We start from the raw sequence: 19,655 nt of genomic DNA on the forward strand, positions 1-19,655 counted from the left end.
AGGTTCAAAGATCTTCCATTTTTGTCTGTAGTAAACTGAGCTTTGGTAATTTGGATTCTCTTTTTTAAAGAATAACCATATATTCATACAAGTTGTTTTATTGTATTAGCTATCTCACCTTTTCAGGAAATATTTTCTGACTACTGGGAAAAATGTATCTGTGTACCTTAGGTTGGTTTGTATTGTAATGGTACCTTAACTAACTTGTAGAAGAAAATTAAGAAAAATAGTATTCGCTTTTTAATTGTTTATTCTAGAAAGTACTTAGTAAGCACTTTTGTTCCTACTGGTGATATTGTAAGATTATGAGAGCTTATAATTTCATTGGAGCAAAAAGACGCAGATACATAAGAATTTATAGGTCTTGGTGTAAGAAACACAGCATTAGATGATGGAGATAAAAAACAAACAAACAAACAAACAAACAACAAAAAAAAAACCTATTGACTCTAGGATAGACCAAAAAAAGTTATTAGAGAAAGGACCTAACTGGACTTATATCACTGGAAAGAAGTATGTGTGTGTATGCAGTTGACGGAGTGGTAAATAATTTATTAGTTATTTATGTATCAGATTCTTATTTTAGGCAGAGCATTGTGCTGGGAGTGCGGGGAGTATGATATAGATTTGTGCATATAAAAAGTTTTGTCCTTTAGAAGAAGCTTATACTATAGTTGAAAGAAAACAAATGCAAGGCTAAGTGTAAGTAGAAGATGATACATAAGCATTACAAAATAAACATTCTTAGGACTTCAAGCAAAGGATAGATCATTATTAGCTAGTATACAGTTAAGGTTAAGTCTTTGTTGAAGAAAGTGGGCCAAATGCTGAATGTCAGAGGATAAGTAAGATCTGGGTAAAGAATATAGGAGATGAAGTTAGATTCTTAATAAAACAATTACTTTCTTCTCTATTTTTAAATTTTAAATATAGATCTAGATGAAATATCCTCTGTTACTTCTATTCAAGGAAATCAGGAAATCTAGGTTTTTGTCACAGATGTGTCACTGATAAGCTATTTCATCTTGGATAGGCAACACTTTTTTTTTTTTGAGATGAAGTTTTTGCCTGTTGCCTCGGCTGGAGTGCAATGGCACAATCTTGGCTCACTGCAACCTCCGCCTCCTGGGTTCAAGCGATTCTCCTGACTCAGCCTCCCAAGTACTTGGGATTACAGGCGCCTGCCACCAAGCTAAGGATTTTTGTATTTTTAGTAGAGCTGAGGTTTCATCATGTTGGCCAGGCTGGACTCGAACTCTTGATCTCAAGTGATCCACCTGCCTCAACCTCCCAAAGTGCTAGGATTACAGGTGTGAGCCACCACACCAGGCCTGGATAGTTAAGACTTTGAGTAGGAGGGAATCTTAAAACTTTCCAGCTAGTTGTTCATCGTTCTAGGTTAACCCAGTGCTTTAATATCTTCAACTAGAAAATAGAAATAATTATGTCCTTGCTTTCCCTGGGTTATTATTATGAAATGAAATTTGGTCATATAAATTTAAGGTGTCATCATAATTATTTTTCGGATGGCTGAACTAGGCTGGCGTATTCATGAGATATGTTTTTAAAAATCTGTTTTTATACCCAAACTTTTACTTATTTATAGATTGAAAACTGTAACTATGCAGTGGAACTTGGGAAGAACAAGGCCAAATTCTCCTTGGTTGGCATTGCTGGGCAGGACCTAAATGAAGGGAATTCAACACTTACCCTGGCATTGGTATGGCAGCTGATGAGAAGGTAAAGGCTGAAATGTTTGTAGCAACACTGCCTGTTTACTCCAACAAGTAATCTAAACTAAAATTTTAGCTATTTTTGAACAATAATGAACATATATTAGAAGAAATGTACAATGCAAAATATTTTAATTTTTAAAGGATTTACTGTTACGCTTTTTTGTAAATTATATTTTATTTAAAAATGGGTCAATATCTAGAAACACTATCACCATTATTAATACCTCTTAAAAATGGCTTCGTAAGTAATTAAGTTTTAAAAATACCCTGTAGTAGTTTTTGTTTCTGATTAGTGAGGTTTGTAACTTTGGAATGTAACTGGGTGTAAACGCCAGACTAAAATTAGAAATATTTATTAGAACTGAACTTTTCCTTAAGTCTTTATCTAAATGTTGATATAAATTATGTGAAAGCAAATTTCACCCTTTTCAGTCTCAGGTACACATTGAATGTGTTATCGGATCTTGGAGAGGGTGAAAAAGTAAATGATGAAATTATTATTAAATGGGTCAATCAGACTCTTAAAAGTGCAAACAAAAATACTTCTATTTCCAGCTTCAAGGTAATCAAGAGTCTTAAAAAAATTTTTTTTGTAGGTATAGGAAGAAATTTTTATTGGGAATTACATTGGTTTGGTTTAGAATTATATTAATGTTGTATGTCAGAAACATGATTTATGAGTTTAGGCATACTAATTATTTGGCATATATAAACTTGAAATACTCAGTTTTAATTACTAAATTTTTTCTTAGTTGTCCAGTTAAGTATAAATGCAGGTCAATATTATCTGACTATGGTAATCTAATCTTAAAAAATAAACAGAATAAAGCCAAAAAAAAAAAAATCCAGTTGTCAAATGTAAAAGATAAGAAGCTATTATTTATATAGGACCTATAATGTTTTGTGCTCCCTAGCAGCAGTCTCAGAATTGTATTGACATCATTTCCAAGGCATAACAGAGGCAGCCAAACCGATTCAAGTGGGAATTGAGAAAACTGGTAGGAAAAAAAAATCTTGTCATCTGGCTTCATAATGGCACTTAACACTCACTCCCGAGCATTTGTGGATGATTCATAAAGCACTCAATGTAATCTGTACATACATACCCACTAATTTTCATGCATTTCCATTGTGTTTTGCTTTTGCATGCAAGCCGATGTTAGCTACAAATAAGCATGTCTGCTTGTACAACATTCCTTCAGTGAGCCTTGTGTTTGTGATTTTATTATGTGTGAGAAACTAGCAATCAATTTGTATTTTTTTCTGAAATAAAGTACAAAGAGATGAAACACTAAGCTATCCTAAGACATACCCATTTTTATCTCTCTCTCTCTGCCTTTGCTCTATATGCTTAAAAACATTGCAAAGTGAAAGAAATGTCAGAAATTTATAAATGCAATCTTCTCATGTTTGCCAAAAACTGAGGCCCAGAGCAGTTTTAGCAGGACAGCTGGATATTGGCAGGGATGTTGCCTGATCCTAGTTGAAGTGCTTTTCTTTCCCACCTTTACTATCTTGGAAGAAACTAATGACACTGAGTTTTTGTTACTGCTTATTTTTTTTTTAATAATTTTCAGTCCATGATTTGTCTCTATGTGTTTTAGATGTAAAACACAAAAATATAAAATACCAATGGAAATTGTATTATAACATTCTCTAATTGGCAGGTCTTTCAAATTGTTATGTTGAAATTATATGCATTTGTATTTTTATAGAAAATATTAAGCATGTATATAGTTCATTACAATGAGAAAATAGGAGCAAATTAATATTTATTGAGCTCTTATTAAGTAACTTTTCTAAGTAAAGAAAAAGGTATAAAATATAAGATATTAATTTGGCCCTCTGAGTGTTCAGAGTAAATGATAAAAATCCAAGTAATACAACTAATATTTTGGATGAAAAATCTGACCATTTCCAATTGAATGGTCAGTGAAGAGCAGATAAAGACAGCTGGATCTGAACATCATAGATGGTGGGATGATTTGAATTGATGGAGAGAAAGGGGGAAAATCCTATTTCTCCTAACTTTCTGACACATGCCTTTATTCAAGAGAAAGTGTCCATCTTGAATAAAGGCATGTGTCAGAAAGTTAGGAGAAATAGGATGACTCCCAAGGGATGATGTGCAAGATATAAATTGGGTCAAGATTGTGGAGGAATTGAGCCTAAATAAAAGATATTGAGTGAAGGGGGATAAGAAAGGCAATTATTTTAGGAATACTAATCTGAATGTGGTGAGCAGGGTGGGGAGGGAGAACAGTGTAACTAGAAGCACAGTGCAAAGGAATCCAAGGCAGTACTCAAGGTGTGAAGTAATAAGGGGGTTGAGGCTGGCAATGGAAATGGTAAGATTAGAACGCTGTAAGTTACTGCAAAAGAAGAACTAGGTTTGGCTTCTTGATTTTGGGAAGAAGAGGGGAGAGAGGAGTCAAAACTCTTGATGTTTTGGGCATAGGTAACTGGAAAACAGATAACACAGAAATGGGGATGTCATGAGATACAGTTGCTTCCTGGAAAAGGTGATGAATTCAGTTTTAAGCTTGAGTTTGAGGTAATTTTAGGAAAATGGGGTGGGGGTGAAAGGAGACATTAAAACTGGAAAGACAGACTTGGTGATCAGTTGAATAAAAGAGTTGAGAAATTGGAGTGCTTAAACTTTTAAGGTAGGGCAACCATGAGAAAAAGCTGACTTGAGAGTATGGCTCTACTTAGAACTGAGGAGGCAGAAACATTGCGAAAGTGCTTAGCATTTAGTATACGGTTAATCTTTAAAGAGAGTACAAATGGTTAAGAAATGTGGCAATGAATGCTAAAAAACAGTTGAGGTTAGGGAGGTTTTTCCAGCTACAGAGCCATTATATGTGAAGGCTATAAGAAGTGGCACTAGCAAAAAACAACAAACAAAAAACCATTTTAATCATAATCTAGGCAGCACTGTAAGAATTTCAGAAAAGACAAATTTACCCTTTTAAGCCACAAAGTGATTTTCCCTTGCTATGAAGACAGAGAAGGTGGTATATCAGCAAATAATAATCATAATTGCTATTTATTGTGTCACTGTGTAAAGCACTTTGCACATTGTTTCTTTTAATTCTCTAAATACTCTGAGCAAAAAGGTGAGCATTACAGAAGTTAAATAACTGTCCATTGTCATACAACTTTTAAGCAGAACAGCTGGGTTTCATATCTAGGTCCAGCTATTCTACGTACAAGTTGAAAGCCAGGCTTTGGAGTTGTATGGCTCTGGGTTGACTCTTGCTGAGCTACTGATTAGCTGTGTAACATACTGCTCATTTAGCCAAAGCTTACCCTGTGTCAGGTGCCTTGCTAGTTGCTGTGGCTATATAGTGCTCTCAAAGATCTCACTATTCAGGGAACGTGGCAAATAAGAAAACAAGAATCACAGTATGAGGTGTCAGCAGTACTATATAAATCAGCTAATGGGGGAGTGTGGGAGCACATGAAAAGGGCATCTGCTTTACAGAAACCTTAGCAGTTTATATTAACAGTGGGGCTAATCTACTGATGAATAAAACAGAACTTACTTCTGGCTCAGCATTTATTTCTGTGTGACCATGGGCAAGTTATTAATTTCTCTGTTCTTTAGTTTCCCCATATCTAAAATGGGGAAATTAATAATCCCTATCTTTTAGGATTGTTGTTAGACTACATAAGTTAACAAAATGTAAAGAGCTTAACAGTACCTAGCACATATGAAGGGCTCAATAAATGGGGATTACCACGCTGTTGGCATTGCTAATATATAAAGGGCCTCATGTGGCAGTTGGGGGAGTGTTCTGCTGAGTCTTTTAGGGAAGTCTGGTGACCACATAACTGTTTTTCCACTTTTATTTTTTAAAATGACAGAAACAGCAATGGAATGAAATGTTCTAATAACATGTATCAAATGAAGGGAAAAACATGACACAATTCATTATCTTGAAAATCAAGCTCTAGGCTAATTCTAGATTAAGATATTGAAATTCTTCTTGCTGAAGTAATTTCCTGATGATTAACTTAAGGAAGTAAAAGTAAAAATAATAGTAATCTATTTATATACTAATGTAAGGGTTTTCACTATAACCCCTTTCCCTTTGCAAAAGTAAAATGTCTTTCACTGATAATGTATAAATCAGAGGAATTGGAAGACAGGCCTATTTTCTTGGTAACAAGAAGATAAGAGATCTGACACAATCTTTAGAAACTTAAATTTTTCATTCAACTCAGTAGAAGCTTAACCCAAAGTAACTCATAAGAAAATGGGTGGGAAAAATACTTGTTTCCTAAATCTAAATGAAATATTTAAAATACCACAAATATGTAAATAAGGAATCAAATTATAGCACAATTAAACAAGTCACTTGTCTTTTTAAAAAATAATCATAGGCCGGGCACGGTGGCTCAAGCCTGTAATCCCAGCACTTTGGGAGGCCGAGGCGGGTGGATCACGAGGTCAAGAGATCGAGACCATCCTGGTCAACATGGTGAAACCCTGTCTTTACTAAAAAAAAAAATACAAAAAATTAGCTGGGCATGGTGGTGCGTGCCTGTAATCCCAGCTACTCAGGAGGCTGAGGCAGGAGAATTGCCTGAACCCAGGAGGCGGAGGTTGCGGTGAGCCGAGATCGCGCCATTGCACTCCAGCCTGGGTAACATGCGTGAAACTCCGTCTCAAAAATAAATAAATAAATAAAATAAATAAAAAATAATCATATTTGAAAGGTAAGCCCACAGAAATTAAAAATTTATTATAGAATGATACAAATATTTTTAGAAAGTATAATATAGTACACCTTTTGAGTCCTCTAGAAAGCTTACTAAAAATGTAGATTCCTAGCCTTATTCATAGATAACCTGATATTAATTTGAGTGGGGCTAGATTTGCACTTTTAACAAGTACCCCATATGATTTTAATGTAGGTGGTCTGCAGACTATATATTGAGCAAACAGGTATGACAATTTCTCAGAAACAGAAGATGTGAAAAGCAGATCCAGATTACCAGTGTCAGATAGACTTAAAGACCCTAATTATTTTTACCATCTATCTCTTACCCATGCCCAAAGATCTGTATCATAAAATGAACTTCCTAAGAATATACATTTTTCTAAAATTGATAAATGAAGCAGCTCATAGATCATGGCTCAAAGAAGCCTGTTACTCTTCTTCACGTGGCTTCAAGTTGTTTTATTAGGCATTTATTAAGAACTGACATTTGGCTAAAGCCTATACTAGATGCTTTCACCTCAGTATTCCTAAGAATCCTATGATATTCTACTTTAGAGATTAGGAAAGGGTGCTCTGGCTTCAAGTAAACAGAAACCCAATTTCAAGTGGTTTAAACCAAAAGGAAAGGTATTGACTACAGTAACAGTAATCCAGAAGTAGGGTAGACTTCTGGATTGGTTGAACCAAATTGAAGAATGTCATTCAGGACTCAATTATTTTTTCACATCTCTGATTTGCCATCTAATGTGCCCACTTCACCATAAAGCCGGTTTTCCTTTTGGTCAGGATAGTTGCTGCTTGTGACAGAGGTTTCATCCTCTCATTCACATCCAGGAGGAGGGGTTGCTGGCTTTCCATAAAATAGGCCCAAATTAAATCAGTGTGGTCATAGAATAGGATTCCTCCATTTGGCCTAGACCAGTGTTTTGAAACCTTTAAAAAAATTATCCTCTTTAACTAAAAAGGAATGCTACAAAGGAATCTTTTTGTCTCTCTCCCATGAAATTTTAATACAGAGATACACTGTATACCTGTTTATACACTGTATGCTTTATACATAAAAAAGGGTATCACCCTGTCCCCACTGAGAATGCTTGACCTAGAGTAATTCACGTTCACTCCTGGAACTGTGAATGTCAGCCTTCCTTGAAGCTTATGTCTATGTGAAGGAGGTATGGATATAAATATGGGTTTTGCTGGTATGGAAGAAGTAAAGAGTAGGTAGATTCTGGGTAGGCAAGCGATGGTGGCCACTATTCAAGCTGAGAGAGAGAACAAATAATTTGTTCACATGCTGATAAGTGGTAAAAATCAGTTCAGACCAGGATGTCTGATTTCATCTGCAGTGAACTATTCACTATAATTTAGTTGTCCATTTTTAGCTTGCCTTGGTGGTAACTTCAAAATGGAGAGACTCTTGGGCATTTTAGAGTCAGACTGTCATGGGTTCAGATATGAGCTCTGTATTTACTGGTTGTGTAAACAAGTCATTTGAGCTATCTTAACTTCATGTTCTTCATCTTTTTTAAAAAGAGAATTCCTTTACTACCAAGATGCTAGGGTTTCAAAGGAGGATGAAATAAACTAAAACATGTAAAACAACAAGAACAATGTTTTTTTAAATATTAGTTCCCTTTCACTATTTCATTTTTCTTTCTGAAAAATATTAAGGGAAGGCATAGGGATTCGTGATCTAAGAAATATATGAGTAGAATTTGTAAAATTGTTAATTAAAAATTCCTTTCCTACTCCCTTTCAAAAGTTGTATATTTTTTAAAGAATGGATACTATAGTTAGCATACTTAAGAGCTATCATGTCCACAAACCTTATTCAGGTATGGTGACAACTCTATACTATAATTTATATAAAGATTTAAGGAAAAGTGTATTTTAAATTGTTTATTTATGTGTGCTGGTTGCAGAAAAGCTGAATGTTAGGTACAAAGAAAATTTATAGATTGCCTTCAGTTATATGATCAGAAGAGTCTGAAAATAACAAAAATTAAAGGTCAGATGTTTATGAAGGTTCATCTGTGCTTTATTTTCTAGGATAAATCTATAAGCACAAGTTTACCTGTCCTAGATTTAATAGATGCCATTGCACCAAATGCAGTTCGTCAAGAAATGATCAAGAGAGAAAACTTATCTGATGAGGACAAGCTGAACAATGCTAAGTAAGCCTTTATGGTTAATATTAGAACACAGTGGCCCTGTAATTCTCTAAAATCCTTATAGGAAACGTTACTATGCCCTTAAAATTCATATTTTTAAATACAACTTGGATGGGAATACGATTTAAGACTCACAAACTTAACCTTTTCATAAAACTAATCTTGTCAAAATATTTCACTCTTTTGTTAAAATATGTTAAGTGAAAACACAGTAGTTAATACCAAGATATTTTTCTTGTTCCTTCAAGATATGCCATTTCAGTTGCTCGAAAGATCGGTGCCCGGATATATGCATTACCTGATGACCTCGTAGAAGTGAAACCAAAGATGGTTATGACGGTGTTTGCATGCTTAATGGGAAAAGGACTGAACAGAATAAAATAATCACTTCATATGATTTTCTGCCACATTAAACATATTCTATGCCTGACAGTTTACAGAATTCTAAAATGTAGTGGGTATTAACCAGAGATTATTTGTATGTTCAAAATAGTTATATATTCATTAATGAATTCAATATCCTGTTCATACTAGTTAGAGCTGCCTTTTTGGATAACACAGTTAATTTACCAGCTGATACAGATAATAGAATATATTCAAAATCAAGCTGATACTTCATGATTAAATTATTTTGTTGCTTAAAAGTCTTATTAAGACAAGACTAATTCATTCTTTTTTATAGTTCAAAAAAGATGAATACAGAAGTTTTTGCAGGTTCTGCTGTGAAATGTGTTTTGATTTTTGTGTGTTAATTTTGATCATAAATGCATTCATACTCATAATCCAGTTTTATTTGCTTCCTCCAACTATTTAAAGTGGTCCAAAAACACTTTTCTGTAAGTTTCTATACTGTCTAAAACCTTATGGTGACAAGTATTGTTTATTAATATCAAATTTTTTATATATGAGAACTAATTCTTCAATAAATCCCAAAGTTCACTCTCTTGTTAAGTAGCAGCAGCTTTTTACTTAAAACTTAATTTTAGCTGCATTGATACCTTACATATCCTAGTTTGGTAATACAGCTTTAACTATGACATGTAACATATATATGTTGGTTGGATGTTACTAGAGATATATGTGTGCATATATGTTTTTTCTTTTTTTTGCACCTGAGTCACCTAGCTTTTCATAAGTGGTATGTATAATTAATTGGTCATTCAGCCAACCGTCAGTATTTTTCCCCCACAAAATGTGTAACACTTTTCAGTTTGTGGATATCTGATGCATTAAGATTTCTTTTATAAGTATTCATTTTGAATGTGCATATAGTTATTTGACTCCTTCCAAATACTTGTAGACAAACATTGGCTAGAACATCCCAAGATATGTTGACACTATCCTGTTAGCTTCGTATTATACTTACTAATTTAGGTCCCTATAGATGCCCTATATGATTTAGAATATGCCCACTGAATATCTTTAATAGAAAGTAACATAAAGCTAATATTCAATGTAGAGTATTTTCATGTTTTTTTTTTCATAGCCCATTACAAATTGGCAATGTTTGGTTAATGTTTGTGTTACTTGGAAGTAGCTACAGCTTGGACCCATTTTTTTTTTTTTCCTAAATTTTTAGCATTAGTCCATTTCTGCTGCTAACAATTGAATCCAGAAATCTACTTCCTCCATCTTCCACTGTTAGTGCCAGTGAGCAATACTGTTGTGCAACAAAAATGTCACTTTATGTCAGTGTGAATGAGTAGTCTAAATTCCCCTACTACCATTGATTTAAACACATATGTTGGTAAGAGTGAGACTGCCCATGTGTTTAGAATTTTTTAAATGAAATGATCAACAGGTGGAATTTTGAAATATATTCTTCTACAAATGAGATTTCTTTCCCTTTTATATTTTGATGATTGCTTTCTTATATGAAGATTAAGATATGTTCTTGCTCTTTTATAAGATTATTTTAAATTATGTTTCCTCTGATTTTTTTTTCACCATTGTATTTACTAAGTTATCAGATTTACAAGAAATCTGGCACTTTAGGGTGTTCTTTTTCTCACAGAGTATATTTAATAAAAATGCTGTGTATGTAGAAATGTGTCTGTGTTTCATTTGAAGAAAAATATTCAGCCTTGAAAATTTGTCTAGCATAAGTTTATTTTCTAGAAAAGAAAACAATTCTTAAATGAGTTAGTAAAACAAAAAAACTGTATTTCATAATTTCCTTGAAGATGAGGGTAGTTCTTTTGTTCTTAAATATGAAGAATTATTAAAAACCATCTGTGTGATTACTAAAATTTAGTTTGTGCTGAAATAATTCAGGTGAATCAATCCATTCACAAATTTATCATCTATTATGATCCAGATACTGTGCTAGACACTCGGGATTCAGCTGAGGAAAACACAGATGAAGTCTCCTGACCTCATGTATCATGTATTAGTAGAGAGACAGTTGGCAAATAGGAATTTTAGATAATGATAATGCAGTAGAAGAAATAACATAGGGTAATGTGTAGAGACTGACCTGGGAAATGGGGTGGAGATTATTTGTATTTGGGTGGTCAAGAAAGGTCTCTCAGGATATTTGTGCTATGAGTGTTCAGCAGAGAGAACAATTGTAAAGAAGCTGAGGCAGGTAGTCCTATAGGCATCATAGAAGACAAACAGGTGAACGTGGCCTTAGACTACTGAGGGAGGGGCAGAGTCTCGAGATGTAGATGGGGTCTTGGATATTGTAGGACTAGATCTAAATATGGATTTTTTTCTTCTCTGGAGTCATGACTGCTCTTTGTATATGTGATTTTGGTAAGTTGCTTGAAGTAATATGCTGCTTCTGAATCTTGGATGCTGTTGTTCATCACAACTTTACAACTGGTCTCTGTATCACTTGTATAGAATAAACTGATAGGTGGCCAGGTGCCATGGCTCATGCTTGTAATCCATGCATTTTGGGAGGCTAAGGTGGGCAGATCACAAAGTCAGGAGCTAAAGACCAGCCTGGCCAACATAGTGAAATCCAGTCTCTACTAAAAATACAAAAACATTAGCCAGGACTGATGGTGGGCACCTGTAATCCCACCTACTTGGGAGGCTGAGGCAGGAAAATCACTTGAACCAGGGGGGTGGAGGTTGCAGTGAGCCGAGATCATACCATTGCACTTCAGCCCAGGCGACAGTGGGAGACTCCATCTCAAAAAAAAAAAAAAAAAAAAAAAAAAAAAAAACTGAAAGGCTGTATAGGTTATGTTAAAATATCCCAATTTATGCTGGATAGAGTGTACCAGGCCAGGCAGGGTGGCTCATGCCTATAATCTCAGCACTTTGGGAGGCCAACGTGGGAGGATTGCTTGAGGCCAGGAGTTAGAGACCAGCCTGGGCAACATAGATTCTGTTGCTACAAAATTTTATTTATTTATTTATTTATTTATTTGACAGAGTCTCTGTCACCCGGGCTGGAGTGCAGTGGTGGGATCTCAGCTCACTGCAACCTCTGCCTCCTGGGTTCAAGTTTTTCTCATGCCTCAGCCTCTTGAGTAGCTGGGATTACAGGTGTGCATCACCATGCCTGGCTAATTTTTGTGTATGTTTTTAGTAGAGACAGGGTTTCACCATGTTGGCCAGGATAGTCTTGAACTCCTGACCTCAAGCAATTCACCCACCTCAGCCTCCCATGGTACTGGGATTATAGGCATGAGCCACTGGGCCCAGCCCTCCATTTTTTTTTTTTTTAATTAGATGGGTGTGGTGGTGTGCACCTGTAGTCCTACCTACTCAGGAGGCTAAGGTGGGAGGATTGTTTGAGCCTGGGAGTTCGAGGTTACGATGAGCTATGATTGCGCCATTGCACTCCAGCCTGGGTGACACAGCAAGATGATGCTGTCTCTCAAAAACAACAAAATGTGTACCAGATAGGTAAGAGAGGATTTCTGCATCTGAGATGATCCAAAAAGACTTCAGAAGAATAGGGTGCAGTTACAATATTGCCTCACTTTGAAGTAGGAACAGCCCCTTGACCCCCAGCACTTTGAAAGGCCTCCTGCTAGAATTATCTACTAAAGTAGGTTGGGATTCTCCAGTCTTAGAAATTAATCCAGCCCCTATGGGAGCCCTCTGGATAAAGAATCACCTAAGCCCAGCAACTTGCAAATGCTTCAGATTAAAGAGAAGCTATATCTACATCGTGCTCTATCTCACTTGCTCTCTTGCTATATCACATGTGCGACATAGTTCTGAGCCATCTAAATTTTTACCCTCAAACACAGGAAGTTTTGGGTACCTCAGGGTTAGTGTTTTTCTGCTACTGACTAAAATTTTTGCTGTACTACAGAGAGTCTAAGCACACATGCATAAATACAAATATGTGCCACTGTTCACTGGCCACAAATTTACAATGAACAATCTTGACATTCTACCACATAGACAAACTTGGAACTGTATTAAACATTACAAAATGGGGAATATTTACTATCTACCAGAGATAAGACAGAAAAAAAAAATAGATTATCAACTGTTTTGAAGTAAATACATGAAAATGTTTGGAAAGATGGACAGTCCTGGCATCTGCTAAGGCCTCTTTGAGAAGACCTGACTAAGACTCTGAATTATGAGAAAGTTGTATTTAGGAAATTCGGGAGTTAAAGTGTTGGCTGAGACAGGGATGGGATATATCAGCCTGAACAGGATAGGAAGTATTTCCCCAAAATATAAAATACTCTGAAGTAAACTTTTATGTATTCTCTTAAAAACCTAAAACCTTAAAGGCACAATTTAGATTTTTCTACAGTTGATTATGGGAAGTAACAGGAATTATTCAAGAGGCATAATTTCCAGTTTCTCTTCCATTAGCTTTTAAAAGTGGAAGACAATAGCAAAACTCTATAATGTTTACAATGCTTTAAAAGTTTGGTTAAAAAATAAATTATTTGGCAGGGTACAATGGCTCATGCCTATAATCCCAGCACTTTGGAAGGCTGAGGCAGGGGACCACTTGAACCCAGGAGTTCAAGGCCAGTCTGGGCAACATAGTGAGACTCTTTGTCTACAAAAAAACTTTAAAAAGCTAGCCAGGTGTGGTGGTGTGCGATTCTGGTTCCAGCTACTCAGGAAGCTAAGGTGGGAAGATTGTTGGAGCCCAGAAGGTCAAGGCTGCAATGAGCTGTGATCATGCCACTGCACTTCAGCCTGGGCCACACAGCAAGACCCTCTGGAGGAAGACAGGGAGGAGGGAAGGAGCACTTATTGAGCTTCATTCAACTCTTGCCCAAATAACAGATCTATCTTTTAAAATCAGTTTAATAAATGTGACAACAAATTTATCCAATAGTTACATGTCAGTACCTTTGAATTAATTGCAAATATATGAATATATGTGTGACAATAGGAATGTTATGCCAATTGCAGATCACAAACCAGTTGTTTAAAAAAATACAGCCTTGAGAGACCTGCAGATGATTCACATCATAGGACTCAGTGCAGACAACCCCCAGTACTAACCCAGAGCCTGTTAGACCTGCTGGGTGGCTAGATCCAGAAGAGAGGAAACAATCACTACAGCTTGGCTCTCAGGAAGTCACATCCCTAGGAAAAGGGGGAGTGTACTACATCAAGGGAACACACCGTGTGACAAAAGAATCTGAATAGCAGCCTTGAGCCCTAAACCTTCCCTCTGACATAGTCTACCCAAATGAGAATGAACTAGGAAAACAATTCTGGTAATATAACAAAACAAGGCTCTTTCACACCCTCACAAAATCACACTAGCTCACCAGCAATGTATCCACACCAAGATTAAATCCCTGATTTACCTGAAAAAGAATTCAGAAGGTCAGTTATTAAGCTAATCAAGGAGGCACCAGAGAAAGGTGAAGCCCAATTTAAAGAAATTAAAAAAAAAAAAAAAGATACAGGAAATGAGGGGAGGCCAGGTGTGGTGGCTCATGCCTATACTCCTAGCAGTTTGGGGGGCCAAGATAGGCAGATCAGTTGAGACCAGAAATACAAGGCCAGCCTTAGCAACATGGCAAAACCCCATCTCTACTAAAAAAAAAAAAAAAAAAAAAAAAAAAAAAAAAAAAAAAAAAAAAAGAAAAAAAAATGGAGGGAAGAAACCTTCAATGATATAGATAGCATAAATAAAAAACAATCAAAACTTCAGGAAACAATGGATACACTTAGAGAAATGCAAAATGCTTTGCGAAGTCTCAGTGATAGAATTGAGCAGGCAGATGAAAACTTCAGAGCTCGAAGACAAGGCTTTTGAATTAATCCAATCCAACAAAAACAAAGAAAAAAATGAGCATAGCCTCCAAGAAATCTGAGATTATGTTAAACAACCAAACCTAAGAATAATTGGCATTCTTGTGGAAGAAGAGAAATCTAAAAGTTTGAAAAACGTATTTGGGGAAATAATTGAGGAAAACTTCCCTGGCCTTGCTAAAGACCTAGACATCTAAATACAGGAAGGTCAAAGAAAACCTAGGAAATTCATTGCAAAAAGATCATCACCTAGGCAAATTGTCGTCAGGTTATCAAAAGTTAAGATGAAAGAAAAAAATCTTAAGAGCTATGAGGCAAAAGTACCAGGTAATCTATAAATGAAAATCTATCAGATTAACAGCAGATTTCTCAGAAGAAACCCTAAAAGCTAGAAGGGACTGGGGCCCTATCTTCCGTCTCCTTAAAAAAAAAAAAACAACTATCTGCCAAGAATTTTGTATACAGTGAAACTAAGCTTCATAAATGAAGGAAAGATACAGTCTTTTTCAGACAAATGCTGAAAGAATTCACTACTACCAAGCCAGCACTACAAGAACCGCAAAAAGGAGCTCCAAATCTTGAAACAAATCCTGGAAGCACATCAAAATAGATCCTCTTTAAAGCATCAATCTCACAGACCTATACAACAAAAAGACAAAAAATAAAAAATAAAAAAAACCCAAGGTATACAGGCAACAAATAGCACAATGAATGGAACAGGACCTCATATCTCAATACTAACATTGAGATAACATTGAAAGTAAATTGCTTAAATGCTCCACTTAAAAGATACAGAATTTCAGAATGAATAAGAATTCACCAACCAACTATTTGCTGCCTTCAAGAGACCCACCTAACACATAAGAACTCACATAAACTTAAGGTAAAGGGGTGGAAAAAGACATTCCATGCAAATGGATACCAAAAGCAAGGAGGAGTAGCTATTTTTATATGAGACAAAACAAACTTTAAAATAACTGCAGTTAAAAAAGACAAAGAGGGACATTATACATTGAAAAAAGGCCTTGTCCAACAGGAAAATATCACAGTTCTAAATATACATGCACCTGACATTGGAGCTCCCAAGTTTATAAGACAATTACTACCAGACCTAAGAAATGATAGACAGCAACACAATAATAGTGGGAGATTTGAGTACTCCACTGACAGCACTAGACAGGTCATCAAGACAGAAAGTCAACAAAGAAACAATGGATTTATACTATGGCCTGGAACAAATGGACTTAACAGATGTTTACAGAACATTCTACCCAACAAATGCAGAATATACATTCTATTTATCAGCATGTGGGAAACTTCTTCAAGACAGACCATATGATAGGCCACAAAACAAATCTCAATACGTTTAAGAAAACTGAAATAAAAAGCAGCGAGATTGAAATGGTAATACAAAAAATTACCAACAAAAAAAGTCCAGGACCAGACAGATTCACAGCTGAATTCTATCTACCAGACATTCAAAGAAAAATGTCACCATTCCACAAGATAGATAGAGGGAATCCTCTCCAAATCATTCTATGAAGCCCATATCACCCTAATACCAAAACTAGGAAATAACATAACCAAAAAAAGAAAATTACAGACCAATATTCCAGATGAACATAGATGCAAAAATCCTTAACAAAATATTAGCTGAATGAATCCAACAATGTATCAAAAAGATAATCCACCATAATCATGTGGGTTTCATACCAGGGATGCAGGGATGGTTTAATGTATGCAAGTCAATAAATGTGATACATCACATAAACGGAATTTTTTTTTTTTTAAATCACATGATCATCTCAACAGATGCAGAAAAAAGCATTGACAAAATCCAGCATCCCTTAATAATTAAAATCCTCAGCAAAATTGGCATACAAGGGGCATACCACATAATAAAAGCCATCTATGACAAACCCACAGCCAACACAGTGCTGAATGGGGAAAAGTTGAAAGCTTTCACTCTGAAAATTGGAACAAGACAAGGATGCCCACTCTCTCCACTCCTCTTCAACATAATACTGGAAGTCCTAGACATAGCAATCAGACAAGAGAAAGAAATGAAGGGCATCCAAGTCGGTAAAGAGTCACTCAAATTGTCACTGTTTGCTGATGATATGATTGTATATGTAGAAAATCCTAAAGACTTCTCCAAAATGCTCCTAGAACTGATAAAAGAATTCAGCAAAGTTTCAGGATACAAAATTAATGTATACATATCAGTAGCCCTCCTATACACCAACAGTGACCAAGCTAAGAATCAAATAAAGAACTCAATTCCCTTTACAATAGCTGCAAAAAAATAAAGTAAAATACTTAGGAACATACCTAACCAAGAAGGTGAAAGACCACTACAAGGAAAACTACACAACACTGCTGAAAGAAATCATGGATGACACAAACAAATGGAAACACATCCCATGTTTATGGTTGGGTAGAATCAATATTGTGAAAATGACCATACTGCCAAAAGCAATCTACAAATTCAATGCAATTCCCATCAAAATACCACCATCATTCTTCACAAAACTAGAAACAGAAATCCTAAAATTCATATGGAACCAAAAAAGAGCCTGCATAGCCAAAGCAAGATGAAGCAAAAGGACAAATCTGGAGACATCACATTACCTGATTTGACTATACTATAAAGCCATTGTCACCAAAACAGCATGGTACTGATATAAAAATAGGCACACAGACCAATGGAACAGAATAGAGAACCCAGAAATAAACCCAAATACTTACAGCCAACTGATCTTCGACAAAGCAAACAAAAACATAAAGTTGGGGAAAGGACACCTTATTCAACAAATGGTGCTGGGATAACTGGCAAGCCACATGTAAGAGAAAAAACTGGATCCTCATCTCTCACCTTATGCAAAAATAAACTCAAGATGGATCAAGAACTTAAATCTAAGACCAGAAACTATAAAAATTCTAGAAGATAACATCAGAAAACCCTTTGCAGACATTGGCTTAGGCAAGGATTTCATGACCAAAAGCCCAAAAGCAAATGCAATGAAAAGAAAGATAAAAAGCCTGGACTTAATTAAATGAAAGAACTTTTGCATGACAAAGGGAACAATCAGCAGAGTAAACAGACAACCCACAGAGTGAGAGAAAATCTTCACAATCTATACATCTGACAAAGGAAATATTCAGAATCTACAAGGAACTCAAATAAATCGGCAAGAAAAAAAACAATCCCAACAAAAAGTGGGCTAAAAACATGAATAGGGCCGGGTATGGTGGCTCACGCCTGTAATCCCAGCACTTTGGGACACAAAGGCAGGTGGATCACCTGAGGTTGGGAGTTGGAGACCAGCCTGACCAACATAGAGAAACCCCATCTCTACTAAAAATACTAAATCAGCCGAGTGTGGTGGTGCATGACTGTAATATCAGCTACTCAGGAGGCTGAGGCAGGACAATCCCTTGAACTCTGGAGGCTGAGGTTGCGGTGAGCTGAGGTCATGCCATTGCACTCCAGCCTGGACAACAAGAGCAAGAATCTGTCTCAAAAAAAAACAAAACAAACAAACAAAAAAAACCCAAACAGAAAAAAACAACAAAAAAACCCAAATACATGAATAGACAATTCTCAAAAGAAAATATACAAATGGCCAACAAACATGAAAAAATGCTCAACATCACTAATAATCAGGGAATTGCAAGTCAAAACCACAATGCGATACCACCCTACTCCTGTAAGAATGGCCATAATCACAAAATAAAAAAAAAAAAAATAGATGTTAGTGTGGATGCGGTAAAAGAGGAACACTTCTACGCTCCTGATGGGAATGGAAACTAGTACAACCACTGTTGAAAACAGTGTGGCGATTCCTTAAAGAACTAAAAGTAGAACTACCATTTGATCCAGCAATCCCACTACTAGGTATCTACCCAGAGGAAATTGTCATTACACGAAAAAATACTTGCACACGCATATTTACAGCAGCACAATTCACAACTGCAAAAATGTGGAACCAGCCCAAATGCCCACCAATTAGTGAGTAGATAAAACTGTGATATATATGAGATGGAATACTACTCAGCGGTAAAAAGGAATGAATAAATGGCATTGGCAGCAACCTGGATGGATTGGAGACATTCTTCGTGAAATAACTCAGGAATGGAAAACCAAACATCACATATTCCCACTCATACGTGGGAGCTAAGCTTTGAGGATGCAAAGGCATAAGAATGACACAGTGGACTTTGGCGACTCAGGGAGAAAGGTTGGGAAGGGGGTGAGGAATAAAAGCCTACAAATTAGGTTCAGTGTATACTGCTCGGGTGATGGGTGCACCAGAATCTCACAAATCATCACTAAAGAACTAATGTAACCAAACATCACCCGTTCCCCAGAAGCCTATGGAAATAATATGTAAATAAAAATTTATATATTTGTATAAATTATTTATATATAATATAATGATATAATCTATATATCCATTATAAATGAGAGTTCATTTCTAGCCGAAAATGAGTACAACATACAAACCGACGAGTCTGGTGGTGTGGCGGGCCTCTCCATTGTTTCGAGCATAGTGCACCAGAACATGAAACAGCTGGACAACTCCACAGAGGGTTTCGCCTAAACATTAAGTCGTCAGAGACTCAATTAGCATACTGCTCCACATTTTCTTAATTACCTGAAACCAGTACCCTGGGTGTGGAAAGGGAAGACTGCAGCTGGTTCATCTCAGCTGAGCGAAGGAAGCTCCAGCCCGCTCCAGGAGCCCCGCGCGGTGAGTCCCCACCGCAGGCCCCGCCCGCCCAAGCCCGCCCTTGCCGCAGGCCCCGCC

General features: G+C 36.2%; 1 protein-coding gene across 2 annotated transcripts in view; it reads left to right on the forward strand.

Annotated features, from left to right (window-relative positions):
• The window catches only part of PLS1 (plastin 1), a 120,093-nt gene extending 109,408 nt beyond the window's left edge, over nt 1-10,685 (forward strand). For both annotated transcript variants that reach the window (XM_017523763.2, XM_037736838.1), the window contains 4 exons: nt 1,607-1,740; nt 2,175-2,298; nt 8,516-8,640; nt 8,886-10,685. In XM_017523763.2, coding sequence (XP_017379252.1) covers nt 1,607-1,740; nt 2,175-2,298; nt 8,516-8,640; nt 8,886-9,021 — 519 coding nt within the window. In that variant the 3' untranslated portion in view covers nt 9,022-10,685. The remainder of the gene's footprint in view (nt 1-1,606; nt 1,741-2,174; nt 2,299-8,515; nt 8,641-8,885) is intronic.
• Nucleotides 10,686-19,655: the final 8,970 nt, after the last annotated feature.

The sequence above is a fragment of the Cebus imitator genome, unplaced genomic scaffold (assembly GCF_001604975.1).
Source record: "Cebus imitator isolate Cc_AM_T3 unplaced genomic scaffold, Cebus_imitator-1.0 Scaffold30, whole genome shotgun sequence".
Taxonomy (NCBI): Eukaryota; Metazoa; Chordata; class Mammalia; order Primates; family Cebidae; genus Cebus; species Cebus imitator.